This window comes from Toxotes jaculatrix, chromosome 14 (genome assembly GCF_017976425.1).
Source record: "Toxotes jaculatrix isolate fToxJac2 chromosome 14, fToxJac2.pri, whole genome shotgun sequence".
Classification (NCBI taxonomy): Eukaryota; Metazoa; Chordata; class Actinopteri; family Toxotidae; genus Toxotes; species Toxotes jaculatrix.
Window position 1 is genome coordinate 6,740,993 of NC_054407.1, and position 20,165 is coordinate 6,761,157.

The window sequence follows — 20,165 nt, forward strand, 5'->3', positions numbered from 1 at the left end:
CAGTGTGTCAGCTATGGCCAGCTCCATATCTGGGAACCAAACTGAGAACTAGATTTTTATTGCATGTAACTCGACAGTTCGTCCAAATGTCTATATGGTTTTCCATATGGTCTGAACCTGTAAATTTAAAAAGACTGTGTTAATGGTCCTAGTGTGTACTTTGTTGGACTGTGAATGTTAAGTCAGAGTGAAGTAAAGCCGATGACCTTATCTATAGCTACACTATCTATGTTCAGACCGCATCAGAGAGCTGTCAACTCAGCTTCTTTGCAATATTAATGGATTTGATTTGTTGCAATTATTTATTGTATTATATTTTAAGACAATAGGCTGTGTGTGTGTAGGACACAGACGGAAGATAAATTAAAGGAAAAACCAACATCAGGAAGGGATTTCTTCACATCCTTTTCATCAAACCATTCAGTGAACTCTCATATTCTTTATGGAAGCATCTGCTTTCCTCATGTCCTGATCCAGGTTCTTTTCTCTTTTCTCTGAAAGTCCTCAAAGGTTTCATATTTGTTGTTCTCAGTAAAGGAGCAGTGGTGGAAGAAGTAGTCAGATCCTTTGCCTAAAAAAAGTACCAGTGCAAAATTGTAAATAAATATTAATAATGAATAAATATTGACAAGATAAATCTGCAGGATCCTGAGACGATTAATTAGGTAAAAAAAATCCTGATATACAAATATTTATAGATTTTTTTGACTTTAAGCTTTTATGTTCATTAAATATTGTATAATTTTACCCATTTGGACATAGAACATTCAAATGAAATCACCTGAGAAGAGGAACTGGTCACAACTCGTGGTCTGAATCATCGTCTCAAACTTTGTTAACAAGCCACAAAGGCTGGGAAACACTGGTTTAATCTTTAACTATGCATTGTATTTAAGGTGCTTATCATATTTTTTTATGCAAATTCCAAACCGAGAAGGCAACACAAGACTTTTGTGTCACAATACATGATAAAAAAAAAATTGTTCATGATTAATACTAGGCTAAACAAAGTGGTACAAAGGGCCAGCCATGGATTTACACAGTAGTTCCTTCTTCCTTTGTAGCAGCGTGTTTACGCCCTCGTCTACTGACGTTCACAGATGATGTTTCATTGGTTACTTGTTGGTTGTTCAAGGTAAAGCCCGAGTGGGAGGAGGAGGATTTCAGGAGCGGAGCAATTCACCTCAGTCAGAGCGTAAGAACGCACGGAGTCAGAAAAGGGACCCAGAGAAACCTGCGGCGGATTATCACTAGATTTCACCTCTTTTGCTTTTAACTGTTGTGTTTATCTCTTGCTTTATTTTTATTTTTTTAACGAATCCACTACTTTAACGGATATGTTGGTAGAAGTTTCAAAGGGAACTTTCCTCCTCCTCTCCTGCATGTTGCTGGAACCCGTGAGTATATTTAAACACACTGACTTTTCTCATGACATTAGTTTGGGCTCGTTTTCAAGTATGCAACAGTAGCTCGGTTAAGCTGTCCATGTAAAGTTGAGCACGTATATTGTCCTAGTAGTGAGTTGCCTACAAGTGTCCTATAAGTTGATGCGCACACTAAGGGTCCCCAAAACCAGTTTTGGATGCGGGTCGCACCAACGTGGTCCCGTGAGGAGCTCAGTCAACGTTTGGCTGGACACACGTTGACTGAGCATGTGGATGGACAGAGAAGCTGTGGAGAGAGGGATTTAATTAGTGATGGTTTGATAAGGGTTTTGCCATGGTGGTTTTTGTTATTCAAGACATTTAAGAACAACTAACAATTTAACTTGAGCTTAGCCCGGCCCCCAAACTTTTTAAAGTCACGAATCCCTTAGACTTCCTCCAGCATCATCACATTTGTCCCCATATGCGCAGCCTCTTGTCCTCTTTACCTCTGCCTTCTGTGTCAATCTCCTCAGTAACTCAGGCACCACAGGCACAACCAGTAGCTTCTTAAATGACATTTGGCACCAAACAAAACAGTGGGGCCAGACTGTGATTGTTTTCCAGTGACATTCATGTGTTTTATGTCCTCGATGATCTCTTTTCATGACTAAGGTTAAGGTGAATTGCCCACAGAAGCCACGAGGTGCTCGTGGGTCTCCCAACAGGACACCATGGCAACGGCCTCCTTCGTCTGTCTCTGTACTCTCTGGTCTCCAGTGTCTTTATCCAGAGCTATCTCCTGTAGAGAAGCATGTATGATTCATGCTGGAATTCAGTTGGAGGTCACATCCTTTTCAGTAACATGCTGGCTTTTACATCTGCATTTGTGCATGCTTACAAACTGTTTCTGTATCTCGGTGATAAAAATCCAGTGAGGGAAATGATGGGAAGGGTTGTGCTTGTGGGGGAAATTAAAAGGGATCATGATGATGGTCGTGATGATGGAGTGCAGGAAGTTTTCTCCTGATACTCCAACTTGCACCGCTGAAGGCAGCACTGATCCATCACTGACAACATATTCCCCGATCATAGTCCAGAGAGGTGCACCATAGGTGAAGTAACACAGGATGTACTGCGTAGCATGAGGAGTGACATAAATCATTATCTAAATGGGGGAGTCACCTTGTGTGGTGGGGGGTAGAGGCTGGAGTTATATGGGCTCATTTTGTGGCTAACAATAGCCACATACTACTGGTCTGATTAATGCCCACAGAGAGGAGACTCATCCACCTAAGTAAGAGCAATAAATCTTTTGGTCCTGCAGAGGGTCTGTTTATCCCCTCATGGATTCAGCTTCATGTGGAAGCAGTTCATGTCTGAAGATTCCCTCTAGTTTCAAAACATGCAAATCTAAGAAATATGACAGTTGAATCACCGCTAAAAGATTGATTTTGCATCTGCCAAGCATGTCAGGTGGAGAGATTAATGGTAGCCCTGGTCAGATAATCTCAGGAAGACCCCAGTGAAGACGATAGATGTGTTTACCTTGATTTGTGAAACATTGTTGAAAGAGCACAGGCAGTGGATGTAGCAACTCTGGATATAACAATGATTCAGATTCAGGGAAATAACTCAGGAGATGATGAAAAGTTCAAATAGCCTGAGTCTAACAGGCAAACAATAACAGTCAGAGAGTGGGTAAAACTCAGGAAGTAAAAAACAAACAAACTACAAGGTAAAGTCATAAACTATGGAATCAAGCACAAGGAGAATTGTGGAAAGAGATGAACACACCAGGGAGTAAGGAAACCAGGGGAGTATAAACACACAGATAGATGATGGCAAAACCAGGGGCAGGTAAGTAATTTGAAGCAGGTGTGGATGATCAAGGGGGGCGAGGGCGACACAAGGGCAGGAAATGAAATGACAAGAGAAGTGAGTCTGAGCCAGACAAATGATCTGTGACTGATGCTGTTTACTATGTCCGTGTGACCCTAAGAGACACAGAAAACATGTGTGACGTGTTCCCTTCACAGGTGTTTTCAATGCCGAATCAGATGTGTGACATGAGGAGGGAGATAGAAAAGGAGAGAGACTTGTGTGAGGCTCAGATCCAGAACAGAACAACAGGTATGTCTTTTTTTTTTGTTGTTTATTATCTCAGCTGCACATTCTGTCTCATTGTAATTTTCTAAATTCACAAGTGGAGCACTGATCAAAGTGACACAACAAGCTCCAAAGACAACAGAAGCTGTTCGAACCTCCCCTCTGGCTTTACATTACACCCTGCATGGTTGAACACTGCTTTCCACCTAAAGACAGCCTCTTGTCACATGTGCTCAGGTTCAGTGCCAAAGTAAACTTTCAAATTGATCACATTTTATTTACACTTGATGCTATGCTATTATAAGATAAATACAGCAGTGAGGGTGCAATAATGAAACACAGGTAGCTGATTTGTTGTTTCACTTTGTTGTTGATGAGGCTTACATTACATGTTGCTCAGTGGGCCGTTGCATACTCACAGCATGCAATGGCACAATTATGTTCTACACAAAGATAATTGTGCCTCATTTAGCCGCTGGTACCTGTGTGTGTCACTGAAACCTTGCTGATTCTAACTGCAGGCATCGGGAGACTGTTTACTTTCACACACTATAAAAGTCATTAAACACTCATTATCTTTTTCATTTAGATATCACTTTGCTTGTTATAGATTCCATCAGTTGTAAATGCTGTTAAAACCTCAGGTTGTTGTTGCAGATATCACTTGGCAAACTGATTTTTCATAGTGCTGAAGCAGGTGTGGCTTCAAAAAGTGCTGTGACCTGATTCGGCGTCCTGAGACCAAACACACTTTGGAAAGTCGCAGTGATCTGTTGAATTCAAATAACAGCGTGTAACGAAGGTCTGGGAGCTGTTTTATTAGTCATGGTGGCAGCGTGTTAACTCAGGTCATCTGCTCTAATGATGCCCGGGCTGTAACGACAGCTGACCTGAGCTTACACGTTTTGGCTGCCATGGGAACGTCAGCTCTCCACCTTCACTTTAATCAGGCTGCTGTTTGTCACTGGAATCGATTAATGTTACAACAGTTTGAAACACTTTCTGTTTCCGTCAGATTTTGTGTTTCATTCCTGTTCCCTTTTATTTTATTGTACTTCCATGTTCGACTAACAGAAATAAGTCTTTTTTTTGTTGTCCCCCCCTCTCTCTCGGGCTCTCTTTCTCTATGCCAGGCTGCAATGGTACGTGGGACAAGATCACCTGCTGGCCCAGTGCCGACATCGGAAAGGTGGTTACCATCCCTTGCCCCAAATATCTCTTCGACTTCTCCAGGGATGTCCTTACACGTAAGAATCAAGTTCACAAAATAGGTTGTTATTGTGTGGCTATACAGGGTGAGAACTGATTTGAATTTTAAACCAACGCAAGCGACTACTATAATGTGTTTGTTTGTGTGATGGTCAGCAGTCTCATAAGACGTTTAGTCCATGTTAACCCCTCAGTGAGAAATACTGACATACTTAAAATAATAGTAAAAAATAAAAACAAATAGTAAAATAAATAATAGTCCGCTGTTGAGAAGGGAAATGCAAAAAACGGAAAGGTAAGTGAGTTTAAACTGCATAAGGTAATATATGTCATTGTTTCAGTGCCACCAAGTGGCCAAAATGTATGTTTAATGTCTCAGGGTTTTACTGAAACTCATCTACTCAACTGTCAAACATAAAGCATAGTCTTGAAACACAATTGTGTAAATACATCTTATTTGAAATAGGAAATAGGCATATTACATCTCCCTCTCCTTAATTTTGACAGACCAGGCTCAAACAGCATCTCAATATTACACAAAGTATTACTACACATCATGTCAGTCCTGTAGACCTTTATGCTTGAGTCTGTGATTAACTTGGTAGGTAGTTATGTAACTGGAGGTAGTTGTGTATGAGATATTTAAAAGAATGGCTGACATGCTGCTCATCTTGATCCTTCCTTACCCTCTCCTTTGTTTTTGTTGCCTGCTGTTGAATCTATGTTGGTATCATCATGCTCCACATCTGAGACCAAGAACAGGAATCATGAAGTAACTCATAACCATGATGTCATTCTCACCCATGATCACCTGTTGTTTTTAGCTTTCCTGACACCCCATCTGACATATCACAAAAAATACAGTAAAACTCAAAACACATGGCAAGGCTGAGTCACAGGAGATAAACAGCTTCCCATCCTGGCACTATCCGCCCATTAAAGACACATTCTGTTTATTTGTTCTCCTTTTATCTATGGGAAGCCTCACGGGGAAGTAGTGCTAATTATGTATAAGAGAAACCACTTTGCTGTGTGTTTGTACAGTTGTTCCTGAGATTATTCCCCTCTGACTTTCCCGTATATATATCTCCATTTGTCATTAATTACCACACTGTCTCCTCAGTGTAATTAGGCTGTAAGAGTTGATGGAGTTGTTTATTTGTATTCAGCTGGCAGAAAGGCCTCAATATCAACTTGGAACCTTGAGAAATGTTCTTCTACTGGCGCTGAAGCAGATTGAATTTAGTTTATAAAACCACTGGTATGGTCCTTTAAAGCAGCACCAATCAAATCAGTAATATTTAAAATGGATCAAATAACTGCTAAATGTGCACAGAGTGTCAGTCATAATAATGAAGCCACAGAGAATATAGCAAATTTAAAGTTCCCCTGAGCATTTTAGCATCTTTCAGTTCATTTTTTTCTTTTGCTTTTCCAGCCTGCAGCTCTACTGTTTTGGTTCACTTTCACCAAATAACAAAGTGCTAGTGAAAATAGTGTAGCATTTGGCAGCTAAAGAGTCAGATAGTTCCCTCAGGAGTTTGTGGAGGCCAAAAAAGAGCTAAAAAAAAACAAAAGAAATGTTAGACTTAGATTCATGAGGTGGACCAGAACAACAACTTTAAATAAACACTAATGCTGCTGTGTATCTGCTGGATTTATAAATAGGCAACTGTGTGCTAACGGGTTTGTCATTGACTTAAAATGTAATAAGTCATTGTTGTGTTCACAGCTTGTTTCTGCTGCCACTTGTTTCAGTGAACAAAAAATCAGCCATTACAGGTCTATATTAGCCATGAATCAAATGAGTATATTGTGTGTCAGCTGTAGTTGGTCAATTTGACATTTCCCGTCAGCTCTACAGAGTTTTGTAGCTTTTTAGCATTGTTTTGATTTTATGGCCACATACTCTCAAAGCTCTTACAAACCTTGTTTCAGGACGTGGCCAGCAGCTGTTTCCAGCAAAAAACTCTGATAATCTAAGCACATACTACTGAGCCCACATGGAGTGGCAGGCAGACAAGGTTAATGACTGGCTTCTGTCGTGCTGTAGGATTTACCACAATCAGCAGCTAAAGAGACAGATATTTTTGTCAGTGGTTGTTGGAGATGGAAACAGAACTAAACAGAGAGTGAATATTGTACTTAACATACATTGATCAAGATGCCAGAAACGTGATTCTCAATGAATACTCTCAATGTTGCTTTGCATTAGCTCTATGTGTACAATAACAGTTTCACAAGCTCAACCCATTGCTGCCCCACTGCCTTTTCTGTGCTTTGAACAAGTGCAAAGTTACAGATTTCAGCTGTAAGTGATCTCAGTGCTTTTACATTCGACCTGTGTGCCTCTGCAGACACGGTGGAGGGGTTTTCCGCCCCTGTAATCAAGCCAGTATTTCCCCATCATATTCAGGACGTGAGAGAAACTCATACCAAAGATTTATCATCAGCATGCGAAGGCTCCATGTGGAGAAAAGGGGTTTTCTGGGAGCCTGTGATGTGACCCAGATGGGAGATAGTGTGACCTGACAGAGGAGAGCTCTCTGGGGTAAAAGAGTGCGACAGATGAAGAATCACCAGATTTGTGGGGTCAGAGGTAGAAGAGGTATGTTTTTGACATGTCAAAGGTTCAAAGGATCAACAGGCCCCCACTGGTCAGGGACCAGCATGAAGCGAAGAGGCCTTAAAAGAAAGAGGGGGGGACTGTAAGTGACCTGTGCTGCATTGATGTGTGTGATCAGCAGATCAGTGCAGGTCTCTGCTGGTTAAACCTGCTCTGCTCTCCGGTCATGTAAGGGGGGACTTAATTAAGGGATGATAAACGGTCGGGGGAGTCTGTGCATTGTAAATCACTGCTGAGGACAAGTAGGAACCTTGTATCTTCAAACGTGAACATTATAGGAACTGAGAAAAACAGCCTTATTTGTGTACTAGCTTGACGGCTGTGGTTTTTTCAGTTTATTCATTGTATATAGGTCTCAGGACATTGAGAGGGTTAGAGAAACATGATGTATAGAACATGATTTGTCCTTTTTGTGAATATATATATGGGTTCTCAAAAAGTCAGTTTAGCTTCTTTTCAAATGCATTCACTGTCAGTAACAGTTGTGAAACACTCAAGGTGTTGACACATCTTGAGCCATTCATTTTCTAAGCCTCACACACACAAAAAAACAAGCATTACGAAACACGGCGCCACAGAGATTCAGGGGCCAAGTCATAAATTTAGTTGCGATAGAGTTCGCCATTCTCATGAACTCTTTACCTAGTAGGTCTAACACAAACACACAGTCATTCATCTCTTTTAAGGGCGACTCGCCCTCTCTGCAGGCTCCGAGTGACAGAGTGCCTGTCTGTCAATGGTTTCACATACATGCCATAATATTCAGCTGAGCTAAAGCTATCCATTGCATGCTAATATAAATCTTCCTCTGAGATATAATTAGGAAGGATAAAGCATTTGACTGTTCAACACTGACAGAATAGCCAAGATAAAAAAAAGCCTGGAAATCAAAACGATGATGGGGTGATTAACTTATTTGAGCTCTCCTCGTTGTCGTGCACGACACTGAAAATCCTTGCAGTCATGTTTTGGGGGATGATGAAAGCATTCTTCTGGCAATCCCTCAAACAAGTCAAATCCAGTGGTGGCATGGGCTGAAACAGCAGGGGCTTATCGCTGCCTTTGTGTCTTGTCATGTTGTTTGAGGAAGCTAAGCCTCCATCTTCTCTGCAATACGCCACTCAGGTATTTGTGAGCTGACCAGATTTTAATGCCAAATGCATTCGAACAGTTTGGATTGTTGGTCATTTCCCAACACAGTGGTGATTTGATAGTGGCTGTGGAGCGATATGGTTGGGAAATGCGAGGAATGTCCTACATTTCGATTTCTACAGCGGCATTCAGCTCACGGATTAATTTGTCGCCAACACACGCAGCTTCCTTTCTTATATTTGCAGAAAAGGACATGAGGAAACGCTACAAATAAACATTACACAACAAGGAACTGAAAAAAAAAATCACAGAAATATCAATCTGTGCTTCTGCTGCTGTACAGGATTAGATATGCTTCATGAACATTGTAAGAAGGGTTTTTAGTCTAATTAATGATTAGTGCCTCATCTGAATAGTGTTGCATTTACTTGCTGTTTAGGAAAAATTCTACCTTAGTATAAAAGTCTGAAAACTGCTGTTCTGTAACTCTAAATTTTGTCCAATATCTGCATATCCACCTTCTGAATTCAGTAAGTATGACCTCCAAATTAAATGGGTTTTCAAAGGATGTGATTTGGATACAGCACTTGAACTTAATGAAGTACTTGTGTGCACTCAAGTCCATTCCCCGCCTGAATCCTTCACTTTGTTTTTTTGTTTCTTTTGTTTCTTTGATTTTTGCATTTATTGACAGATATTAGACACAGACAAGAAACAAGGGCAGAGTGAGGGGTATGACACTGAACAAAAGTCAGAGACCAGAAACATTTCTGTTTAATGATATGCTTTTTAACCATGAGGCCACCAGGAAGTCCCAAAATATTTCACCTGTTTATGTTTTGTACTGAAACAGCTCTCAAAACACAGAGCAATTTACTCCAGCCAATTTCTTAAAAAGCATGGGACACATAACAAAAAACATCAATAATCTGATTTTGATGTTCTTAAGTGACAGAAATATTAAATGATTCTAACAATAATTTTCCTTTTTTGTAAACTGTGCTTATTGGGCTACTGAGATGTAGCTCTATATAAAATCATTCAAGGAAGCGAGTGAGACAAGACAAGAAAACATAAATCCATTCACGTAATTATTCATTTTTTTGTTTCTGAATCTATTCACTCAGTCTTTTCTATTTGTTCCTCTCTACTCCAGTGAGCCTAAGTCTACTATACTGGACTAAGCTCATGCCCATTGCTCTACTGATCTCTAGTTTATTGTACTCTGCTATTCAGAGCTATTGGCAGCTGAACTATATATACCATACAAAGCTCTATTCAACTTTATTCTACACTTAAGAACTCTACTGAGCTCTAGAAAGCTGAGCTCTAACCTACTCTCCTGGACTCCATGTTGTACTACTACTACTACTGAACCCTACTGCACTATACTAAATTCTTCTCTACTGAGCTATACAAAGCTCTGCTCTCTACTGAGCTCTGGTCTGCTGTACTGTAGTGTACTCTAGAGATCTCTAGTCTTCTGTACTTTACTATACAGATCTCTGTTCCTCTAATCTCCTCTATGATCGTCAGTCAAATGCACTTGGACCTTTCACTTCTGCCCCCGTAGGCAGGCCAGAGTAAAAATATCCCCCTGCTCATCTGCTGGTCTCCTGGTGTGTGTGTGTGCAGTCTGACAGTAATCAAGAAACAGATGGAGGCAAATACACATGGGAACTGTCCCGGCATCTCTGAGCCGAAGGGACGACTGATCCCCTTCAGTCATTCCTTCCATTTCCTTTTAGTGTTTGGGAGTATTCCAGTGAGACACATACATCTCAGTGTGGCATAATTAAGTATGAGTAAATGAAAGGGAAGTTTTGCCTTGCAGCTCATACAGTTTCCCTCACAACACACATACACACACACACATACACACAACATTGTAACGCATTATTTATAATTGAAACCCATTGAAGCTGCCACAGCAATGAACTATATTCTTGTAAGACTAATATTGACTATTCCCTCTGTCCCTCTGCTCATTAGGTAACCTGTCAAAGACCTGCACTGAGGGCGGTTGGACCCCGATCAGCTTGGACTCCTACATAATGGACTGTGGATACAATCCCAACAGCACCGTGGATGATAATACGGTGGGTATGGCAACCAGTTTGAAACTTAGTCCAGATGAACTATTTTCAGTTAGTGTAACTGAATCTGTTTTTTGCAGGGAGTATTCTATGACGCTATCAAAGTGGGTTACACCATTGGTCACAGCGTGTCGCTCATTTCTCTGACGATCGCCATCATCATACTGTGTCTCTTTCGGTAAGGAGATCCATCAAAATACCACTTAATGTCCCTGTGTTAAGACAATCAAACACCTTTCCCCATCATTTAGAATGATAAAACCCTGCTGATCTCTCATTTCACACCATGCTTCCTGCATTTTATGGAGGTTTTACAGTATTTATCACGCAGTAATGTCACTCTGCCAGATTTTGAAGGACAAGTCGTCCAAATTTGACATTATCTGTTACTGCAACATTTCTCAAACAAATCAGTCAACTGCAAGCAGCCATAAAATCAAACCACTTAGACAGGCTGTTGTTCACAGTGTGCTCCCTTTTGACCTTCAGTCCTGGGGTTGCAGAGAGAAAGTGTGTGTGTCAAGAATCAAGAATCAAGAATCAAGAATCTTTATTGTCATTATGCAAGGCACAATGAAATTTTGTACAGCAGCTCTTTGGCACAAATAGTAACATAAAAGGCATATTTAAAATCTATCTAAATAAGTATAAAATAGAATAAAATATAAAATAAAATAGGGATAAAGAATATGGTGAACAGTGCAACAATATATAAAGTGACTGGTATGAATATGGATATATGGGTCAGAGTACAGCTTATTTCTGACTTATTTCTGACGTGTGTGTGTGTGCCTGTGTGTCTGTGTCTGTGCGCATGCATTGTGGCATGACACAGCACGGATCATTACTATAGGTTTAAGTGGCCGGTGTGTGTGGCTTCCAATAAACAACCCACTCTATTCAGTTTGGTGTGTTTGCATTTGGACTGTTTGTGTGCTAAACAACATGAAATGCCAATGGTTTGGACTCTAGAGCCGAGACACAGGATGTGAACAGCATTTGCTGTTTATGTTCAGCTGCAGACGCGGTGTTCAGGCAGCTGGTTGATGTTGTGTGTCATCGCACCCATCCTTCTGGGATGATTCGTCTGATGGGTTTACACAATTCACCCCCGATCATGTACTCACCAGGAAGGCATTTGTTTGAAAACACCCAGAAGAGAGAATTTACATCAGTAACATTCTCTATGTGGAAAACCCTGATTTGTTCTCGTTTAGCTCTGTGCTGAATGTCAAGTCAGAGTTTTTCACATTTGATTTCTGCCTGATAAATATATGTTTCACTGAAAAATTACACCCATATAAAGTATGAAACAGATACAGATCGCTTGACATTTAGATAACAGCACTGTAGGAGCACATTACGAGGCAACAGTCATGTACAGTAAGTGCTTATGATGACCACTCTCCTCAGCTAAAATCCACATTCTTTCTGTGAATGTTTGCTCCCATAAATTAAGTCAGTGAAGTTTCTGGTGAATATTTTCTTGATATTTATTTCGATCGCATGCTTTGGTGCCATAAACACTCACTTCATCAGATGATTTTCAGGATAGGTCATGTAAACAGCTCATTCAGGGTCTTTAATCAGAGGGAATTCATTAAGAGAATAATGCGTGTTGCTTTTGCTTCTTGATTTAAATCATGTAACAGTTTATTTGTCTGTTTTTACAGGAAGCTGCACTGCACAAGAAACTACATCCACATGCATCTCTTTGTGTCTTTCATACTGAAAGCTGTGGCTGTTTTCATCAAGGACGTGGTTCTGTATGATGTTGGGGAGACAGAAAATTGCCAGTCATCTGTGAGTGCCCTGTACACTCCCCTCTCTCTCTCTCTCTCTCTCTCTCTCTCTCTCTCTCTCTCTCTCTCTCTCTCTCTCTCTCTCTGTGCTGCTGAATGTACCCGCCTCGCTCGCCAACATGTCCATTTTATTAGCGAAGCCGTACAGTTTATTGATTTTCTTCCCTGCATAATCAAAAGTCCTTCGTCGTAGATCAAGTTAACTTGTCCATCTGATGTACGAGCTGCAGTCGGCTGTAAGATTTTGTCCTTAGCTGAAGCATCTGTGTAATTATTCATGCAGACTTTACTGACTTTAAAGCTTTGTCTCAGAGTTTACTCAGTGTACAAGTGCTCAAGTGGTTCTGGGCGTAGCAGTGTTTGCCAAGTCCCTTCCACTCCTAGGACGAGGTTTCCCCATTCATCTATCCAGCAGGATGCTGTGAGAGTTCCTGTTTGCCATATATAAACCTGAATTACAGACAGCTTTGTCAATAAATCACCTTCAGAGTTTTGATAGCCAGTTTTGTTCCGACAACATGATCATAATGACAATATCAGAAGTGCTAATGTAAGATAAGGAGTTAAATAAACTCCTGGATTTGGTACAGTTTCACATAATGAGGCTATTTTCTTTTTACTTGATTGATCAAGTCACCAGCGTCATGGGTGTTTTCTCAGATCTTGCTCCAGCTGAATCCACAGCTTTATTACCAGAGAGGATTAGATCAGCAGACTGTAAATCACTTGCTTTACTATCTCTAAGTGCTGATCGTTAATGGCTGAATTCAGATATTTCCTCTTCAGGGTACACAGATTGTCCTGGTCCAAACACAGCTGCTAACTCTCCCAGCCAAACTAAAAGAAAAAAGTTTATAGAAAGCAACATATTACAAAATCACATTTGTAAGAAATCCCTTAAACTCCACCACCAGCAACAAATCCTTATTTATTTACTTTTTCAATAAGAAAATGTTTTTTAGTTCTTAGCGGCCTTTATTGAACACCATTTCCCATAAGCCTTAGACCATCACAGGAATGTCTTCAGCTCAGCAGGGAGAGGCCCAAACCATGTAAACATTTTTTGATTGTAGAGATTACAACTAAAAGTTGGAAGAGAGAACAGTGTTGGTTGTTATGGATATAGAAGAAATCAGTTTACACTGATGCAAGTAACGAATGCTTCTGAGGTGTTAAATTTTCCACAAATTAGCTAAAATGAGCTATTAGCTGCTACTGAACATCTATGTGTGATGTTACACCTACTAAGCTGCCAACAACAACATCATATAACCATTAATATGAATCTCAAATACACTTTGATTGCAGATTTAATTAGTGTATAGCCAATTAGTATAATCAGCATAATCATAACCCAAGTAGAATTTTCTTTAATTATATTATGCTGATATTAACTGTGATAATGACGGTCTCCTCACTGCTGCTTTTGATGAATGACTTGCCAAGTCTAACAGAATGATTTCCTCATGAGTCAGTCATCAATACTAATTTCACAGTCATTTAGTAGGAACATTCCCTGTGTAGCCTCATCCACTGGCAACAAGATTTGTCTTCATCATTTGACTTGTAGTAGAGTGATGAACTGGCAATGCAATAAGTCATTAACATTCTGGTTGTTTTGTAGGTGGGCTGCAAGGCAGTGGTGGTCTTCTTCCAGTATGCGATCATGGCGAGTTTCTTCTGGCTGCTGGTGGAGGGCCTCTATCTCCACGCTCTGTTAGCCGTCTCCTTCTTCTCTGAGAGGAAGTACTTCTGGTGGTACATCCTGATTGGTTGGGGTACGTGCTGGCTGCTATGCCATATGTTGATGAATACAGATAGCTCACACAAGCTCAAGGACATTTTATTCCTCCATTTGTCTGAAGTGTCAGCTAGAAATCATCAAATGCAATCATCGGGCGACCTGACCTGTTTGTTTTGTCTTTACCGCAACAGCCACAACATACATGATCATATGTAAATGAATTTATAAGTGTGGTTTTATACATGCAGTAGCTGCGGGAAAATGCTGTGCCCTTCCATCTGCATGTGAATGAGCCCTGCTGCCAGTTTCAGATTAGCAGCAGCAGGCAGCTGCCGCTCTGCTCCTGTTGTTATAATTCAGTCTAAGAGTCCTGCCATGGTTTTGGTGCTTTGGATAGGAAAAAAAGCTCTTTTAACAAATTCATGCATCTAAGGCACATGTAATATATGAATAAAATGAATTTCTTTGAGAGCTAAAAGATAGACAGACAATGTAGACTTGAACTTTTAATATTTTTAGATAGATAGATAGATAGATAGATGCTCTCCATTATGCATGCTCTTTTGAGCTTTCATCGCTCTTGGACCGATGTTGCTCCACCACTCTGTACATCTCAGTGTTGCTGGCTTTCATCCTGTTTGTAAGGGTTCACCAGACAAAAACTCCTGCATACATACAGTGGGGTCCAGAAGTATGAGACCACTTTCCCATTCAAGTGAATGAATGTTCACACGGAAGATTTGGCTGATCCCTTTAGTGCATTCATCTTAACAGTATTTTAGCCCAACACTTTCATCTTTCAAATACTTCTTTTGGCCCTTTGGTCCTAAGATTCCATTGCTATTTGCATTTGAGATACATTCAGCAACCTTTCCCCAAATTTCTGATGTTCTTTTTCCCATCACACCAATAAAGTAACTCTATATTTAGGCCTGAAATGTTGTGTCTGCCAGCAGGAAAATGGAAACAAGTGTGTGACTTTCCTGCAGATACCCTGGATGAGCCAATATTGGCACAGAGCAAATACGTCAGTGAGTCCTGTTAAAAACGATAAGCATACCCAAAATGCAATATTACTTTAGCTATAAAATCATCCAAAAGATTAACAGTGTACACACACTCACTGTCGTATTTGGTTGTTTGTTTGAACACAGCGGACATAATTGATAGTTTCTCTCTGTGAAATAGAGATTGTTTTAATGCTGAAATAACTTGCAAACTCTATGTGTCTTGTTCGTAGGGGCTCCCACCATCTTTATCTTGGCATGGGTCATTACAAAGGCTTATTTAAATGATCCAGGGTGAGTTAATCATTTGTCTTTGCTTTAATCGTTTTGATTAAACTTATCTTAACAAGATTCAGTTGAGACTGAAATGGGTTAATTTCAGGGCTTTCCCCTGGGCAGGAAGACATATGACTGCAAATGGAAATGCTCATTTACTCAAAGAAATAACATCTAGGTTAGTGTGATGATTAATAGCTGGTCTTAGTGGAGGTCTGTGGTGAACTATTAATCAACAACATGCAGGAAAAGAAAAAAAGAGCAGAGTGTTTCATGGTTATACTACCTTGCAAAGCCAAAATGCAGTAACTTCAAATTTGTTTAAAATTAGTTAAGGTCAGACTTTTTAAAATGTGTTTTACCATATAGAATTATAGAATAATAATAGAAATTATTGTGTAAATTATGTGTTAGTCATATGTAATTTTCTTTAAAAGAGAAACAAAACAAAAGCACTGGCTTGATGGTCTACTGACTCAAGAACCCTCCAGACAGCTAAAGCAAGAGAGCTAACCTACGTTTTCCAAACTTTCTGCTGTGATTGATGTGAATAATTCAGCATGGTATAGCACATAAATGTGCCAGTAGCTAAACCCCATCACGGAGTAAAGAAAAACACCAGTGAAATTAGTCCTTATAAAAGTCTAACGTTAGTTTAGCAGATTAGCACCCCAGCCTCAGGATTTAATGTGGTTAAGCTACTTTAAAATCACACTTTAAATGTATTACATTATAAATTCATTTATTATGCTAGTTCATTGCTTCAAATGGGCAAGAGAAGAAGAGAAAGAGCCCTAAGGTGGACTGCAGTATTTTTTTCCTCTTAAGAAGAAGCTTTGTAAGGATTCATGTTTTTTGTTTTGTTTTTTTTTAACTGAGGCATTAAAACGTTTACGCAGCAAAATAGCCTCAGAATTTAACACCTTTTTCTCAACTTCTTTCTCGTCAGTTGCTGTTCAACTCCATTCAATTGTGGTTTATTTTTTTATTTTATGAGAAATGTTTTATTCTGACTTTCTTATCTCTTCTGACAGATGCTGGGAGACAATCGAGGACAGTCCATGGTGGATCATCAAAACACCTATTTTAGTCACCATACTTGTGAGTCACAGTGCCATATTTCATTTACATTTCTGCAGGTCTGTGTAATGCAATCACATTTACTAGTCTGTTACTTTTTTGGCAGGTGAACTTTTTCCTTTTCATTTGTGTAATCCGGATTTTGCGACAGAAGATGAATTGCCCCGACATTGGAAGAAAGGAATCAAACCAGTACTCGTAGGTTTTCACTTCAAAATGTCAACATCTTTGTAAGAGCATAGGTCACAGTCATCTCTTATCAGGTTACTTGTTATCAGTTATTTTTCTGCCATTATGTTTTTGGTAGTGAGCAATAATAGCTGTTGCATAGTGACAAGTTGAGCCTCGTCTCTAGCTTTTGGGGCATTTAAGAAGTGCGACCACAAGCCTTGTCCTCACTTAACCATTTTTCTACTTTTTCAGGAGACTGGCTAAATCCACGCTGTTGTTGATACCTCTCTTTGGAATCAACTACATCATTTTTGCCTTCATTCCTGAGGACATACACCCTCAAATCAGGATGGTGTTTGATCTTATTCTAGGGTCATTTCAGGTAACGTTGCATAACAGTACACAAGGTGTTAGGCAGCCTGTCAGGACTTTCCAAATGTCAGACAGAAGCAGTAAAACTTCCTAATGAATTATGGGATTTGGTGTACCTAATCCTTCTTTTGACTTTTACAGGACTGCCATCTTGTGTCTGGTGACACAAATATGACACTAGATAGAAAGCTAAAGTGAAAGTCCTTTCAGCAAAGTTACATGAAAACAGCATGGTAGCATGAAATCAGGTTGTCTGACTAAGCAAATGAATGGTTTGTGGAGCTGACATGTTTAATTTTGCATGGTTGAATAATGAGGTTGTTGATTTACTGAGTATTAAATTGAATGCAAACGCTGAGAGCCAAGTGAAACTATGGAAACCTAGCAATGGAAAAGTATTCTTAATTTATAACCGTTTTAGCTCAGAATGATATCTCCTGGGAAAAGTTCCCAGAGATTTAAATGATGAACCTCCTGTCTGAGCTTGAAGTTGGTCATAATCTTACCGTCATTATTCATGCACAAACATTTTGAGTGTTTCCCCAGCTGTACTATCACACTGGTTTTTCTTTTCAACAACCACTCTTATCGGACGGTACATTTTATCTGCCTCTCTCTTCAACAGGGGTTTCTTGTTGCAGTTTTGTACTGCTTTTTGAATGGAGAGGTAAGTAAATTCAAACAAAAACTGTGCTTGAAGATGTTTACCATCCTTCTAGGTCATTAAATCTCATTTTACCTCCCCCTCTGGTGTGTCACACCCTCTTAAATCCCCCTCTTCATGCTGTTTGTCTACCTCCTTGTCTCTCTCGCAGGTACAGTCGGAGATTAAGCGTAAGTGGCGCAGATGGTTGCTGCAGAGGTTCCTGGGTGCTAACACTAAGTACCAGCAGCCCTCCATAGGCAGCAACGGCAATAACTTCAGCACCCAGATTACCATGTTGACCAAATGCAGCCCTAGTACACGCCGGGCATCAGGGTGTCAGGAGCACCTCTCTGCCATCTGAAACCCAAGCTAACTGCCCTCTCTGATTTTTATCATTATGTACTAAATGTGTGGCTCACATGCAATTGGTTGCTGAAGGCCAATGTGACATTTTAGTACCGAAGCTAATATTTGTTCATTGTTCAAAAATGACAAGCAGTCAATGTTTTTCATGCCAGGGTGGAAAGGTATCTATAACCACTAAGGAAACACTCCACTTGTTCAATGAATGGGTTAAAAATGTATCTGTACATGAAGAATTAACAGCTAAACTGTTACACTAAAAAAGAAACAGTGTCATTTACAAAGACAATTTTAAGTTTCGGTGGCTTTGATCAGGGAGCTACTCCCATTGTACTGACTGACTGACTCACTGGCAGGTAGTCTGATATTTACATAAAGATCTGTGTCACACTGACGTACTACAGTATAATGCTCTGGTGAGGTTACGTGAGTCGACCTAAACTGACTATTGAGAAGTTGTTAAAAATCAATTGTCAGAATAACATTAACTAAATCTCTGAATACAGCAGGGAAAGAGATCTTCATGATCACAGTGTCAGTTAAAAGGAAATGGGACTCTTGGCCAGCGTTTTCCATCTAATGTTAAGCAATAGATGGATTGAGCCAGAGACGAGCTGCGTCCTATAAGAAACAAGATGTTTATGAAAAGGGTGTGTTACACAAGAGGACTCCAAGCACTTAACCTAATGGCCATGTTGCTTAAGGGACCAGTGGCAACAACATTAATGATTGTGTCAGGCTGTCATGAACAGCAGTCACAGAGGAGGAATCTATAGCATAAGCAGCGTATACACTGGATGTTCCTATCCTGTGTATGACAGTTTTATACAGGGCATACACTCTGCTGAATTACTGCCGGTTAACATTCCAGGGGAGAGACTAAAGCTCCTGCTTGTGAAATTTATCTCAGATTACAAAGGCTTTTAGTTTTGTCTGAGTGCACACTTGTTTTACAGATATTCGTTTTTGCCGTTTCTGTATTCTGTGTGTAGTATTGGTATGTATTATTAGTCCACAATACACAACATTGTGAGTTAATATGTGGCAATAACAATTAACTTCCATTGACTGGACTGCATGGACAATTCATTTCATTGGATTGATTGTTAGTTCTCTATTCGATTCGATTCTACACTGACAGGTTAAATATATATGTTGTATCGTATTGTTTTTAGCCATGCCAGCAGTGTTACTTTATGGATGGTGTCAATTTGTTGGCACATCACTTTGGTCCAGACTGAAATATCTTAGTGTTGTATATATTGCCATGAAATTTTGTACAGACATTCAAGATTCCTAGTAGATGAATCCCATTGACTTTGGTGATCCCCCGACTTTTTCTCTTGTGCTCGATGAAGTTCACATTTGTGGTTTTGAGGGAGAGCTCAGATATTCATTAGACATTCATGTTCCAAACCTGGATGAACTGTGATAACTATGGTTATGGATTTTATTTAGAGCCATGATCAGGTGACAAATTCATTTTGTCCAGGACTTATTTGACGAAACACCTTCAAAACTAATGACATTCTCATCAGCCTCAGCTGTACTTTGTGTTTAGTGCTAATTAGAAAATGCTAGCATGGCAAGCATACCAACATATAATATTATACATACATCATTATCTTTGTGAGCATGTTAGCATGCTGATGTCAGCATTAAATGGAAAGCACAGCCTCACAGAGCTGAAGCCACCTTCTAATCAGAAAAGATATTTTCCTACGTTCAGGCAGTGGCAGGGCCACATTTCATGTGGTAGTCATGTTGGAGTTCAGTGTTTACTTTAGTTCCCCCTCTTGCTCTTGTTGTACCAGTGTGTGTAAAACTGAAACTGAACTGAACCTAACTGAAAGTACCTCAGACTAAGTGTCATACACAGCTATTGTATATAATGTGAAACTGTAAAAATGGCTGATGAATTGGTTTATGGCGTCTTTTATGGTGATGACTTCTAGTGCTCAGGTGTCAACTGGAAATTGATGTTTACATTTAAAAAAGTATGCTTCTCCCTTAAGCTATTTGCATAATGTCAATAACGTTGATGAAGTGTCTTTTACTTGTTGCCATGTAAAGTTTGTGTAGATACTGTGCACTGGATAGTATATGGAATCAGCTGTAAATATGTTATTGAACAAAATGTCAGATGAAGATGAATAAAACCATTTGCACTGTGATCTGGCCTTTTGTGCCGTTCCAAATGGAAGTGAG

The 20,165-nt window shown here is 39.8% G+C and overlaps 1 protein-coding gene across 2 annotated transcripts; it reads left to right on the plus strand.

Annotated features, from left to right (window-relative positions):
- The first annotated feature begins 1,206 nt into the window (after positions 1 to 1,206).
- On the plus strand, positions 1,207 to 20,120 carry LOC121193408 (vasoactive intestinal polypeptide receptor-like). 2 transcript variants are annotated; one of them, XR_005895283.1, is made up of 14 exons: positions 1,207 to 1,397; positions 3,404 to 3,497; positions 4,607 to 4,720; positions 10,393 to 10,499; positions 10,577 to 10,674; positions 12,170 to 12,299; positions 13,923 to 14,076; positions 15,283 to 15,343; positions 16,360 to 16,426; positions 16,512 to 16,603; positions 16,829 to 16,958; positions 17,574 to 17,615; positions 17,764 to 18,023; positions 18,073 to 20,120. XR_005895283.1 is itself a non-coding variant. In XM_041055668.1 (13 exons), exons 1-13 carry the CDS (start codon positions 1,338 to 1,340, stop codon positions 17,953 to 17,955), a joined length of 1,341 nt encoding a protein of 446 aa, XP_040911602.1. In that variant the 5' UTR covers positions 1,207 to 1,337; the 3' UTR covers positions 17,956 to 20,120. The 2 variants fall into 2 exon arrangements, 1 of the variants encoding a protein (XP_040911602.1); XM_041055668.1 differs by having other exon boundaries at positions 17,764 to 20,120.
- Positions 20,121 to 20,165: the final 45 nt, after the last annotated feature.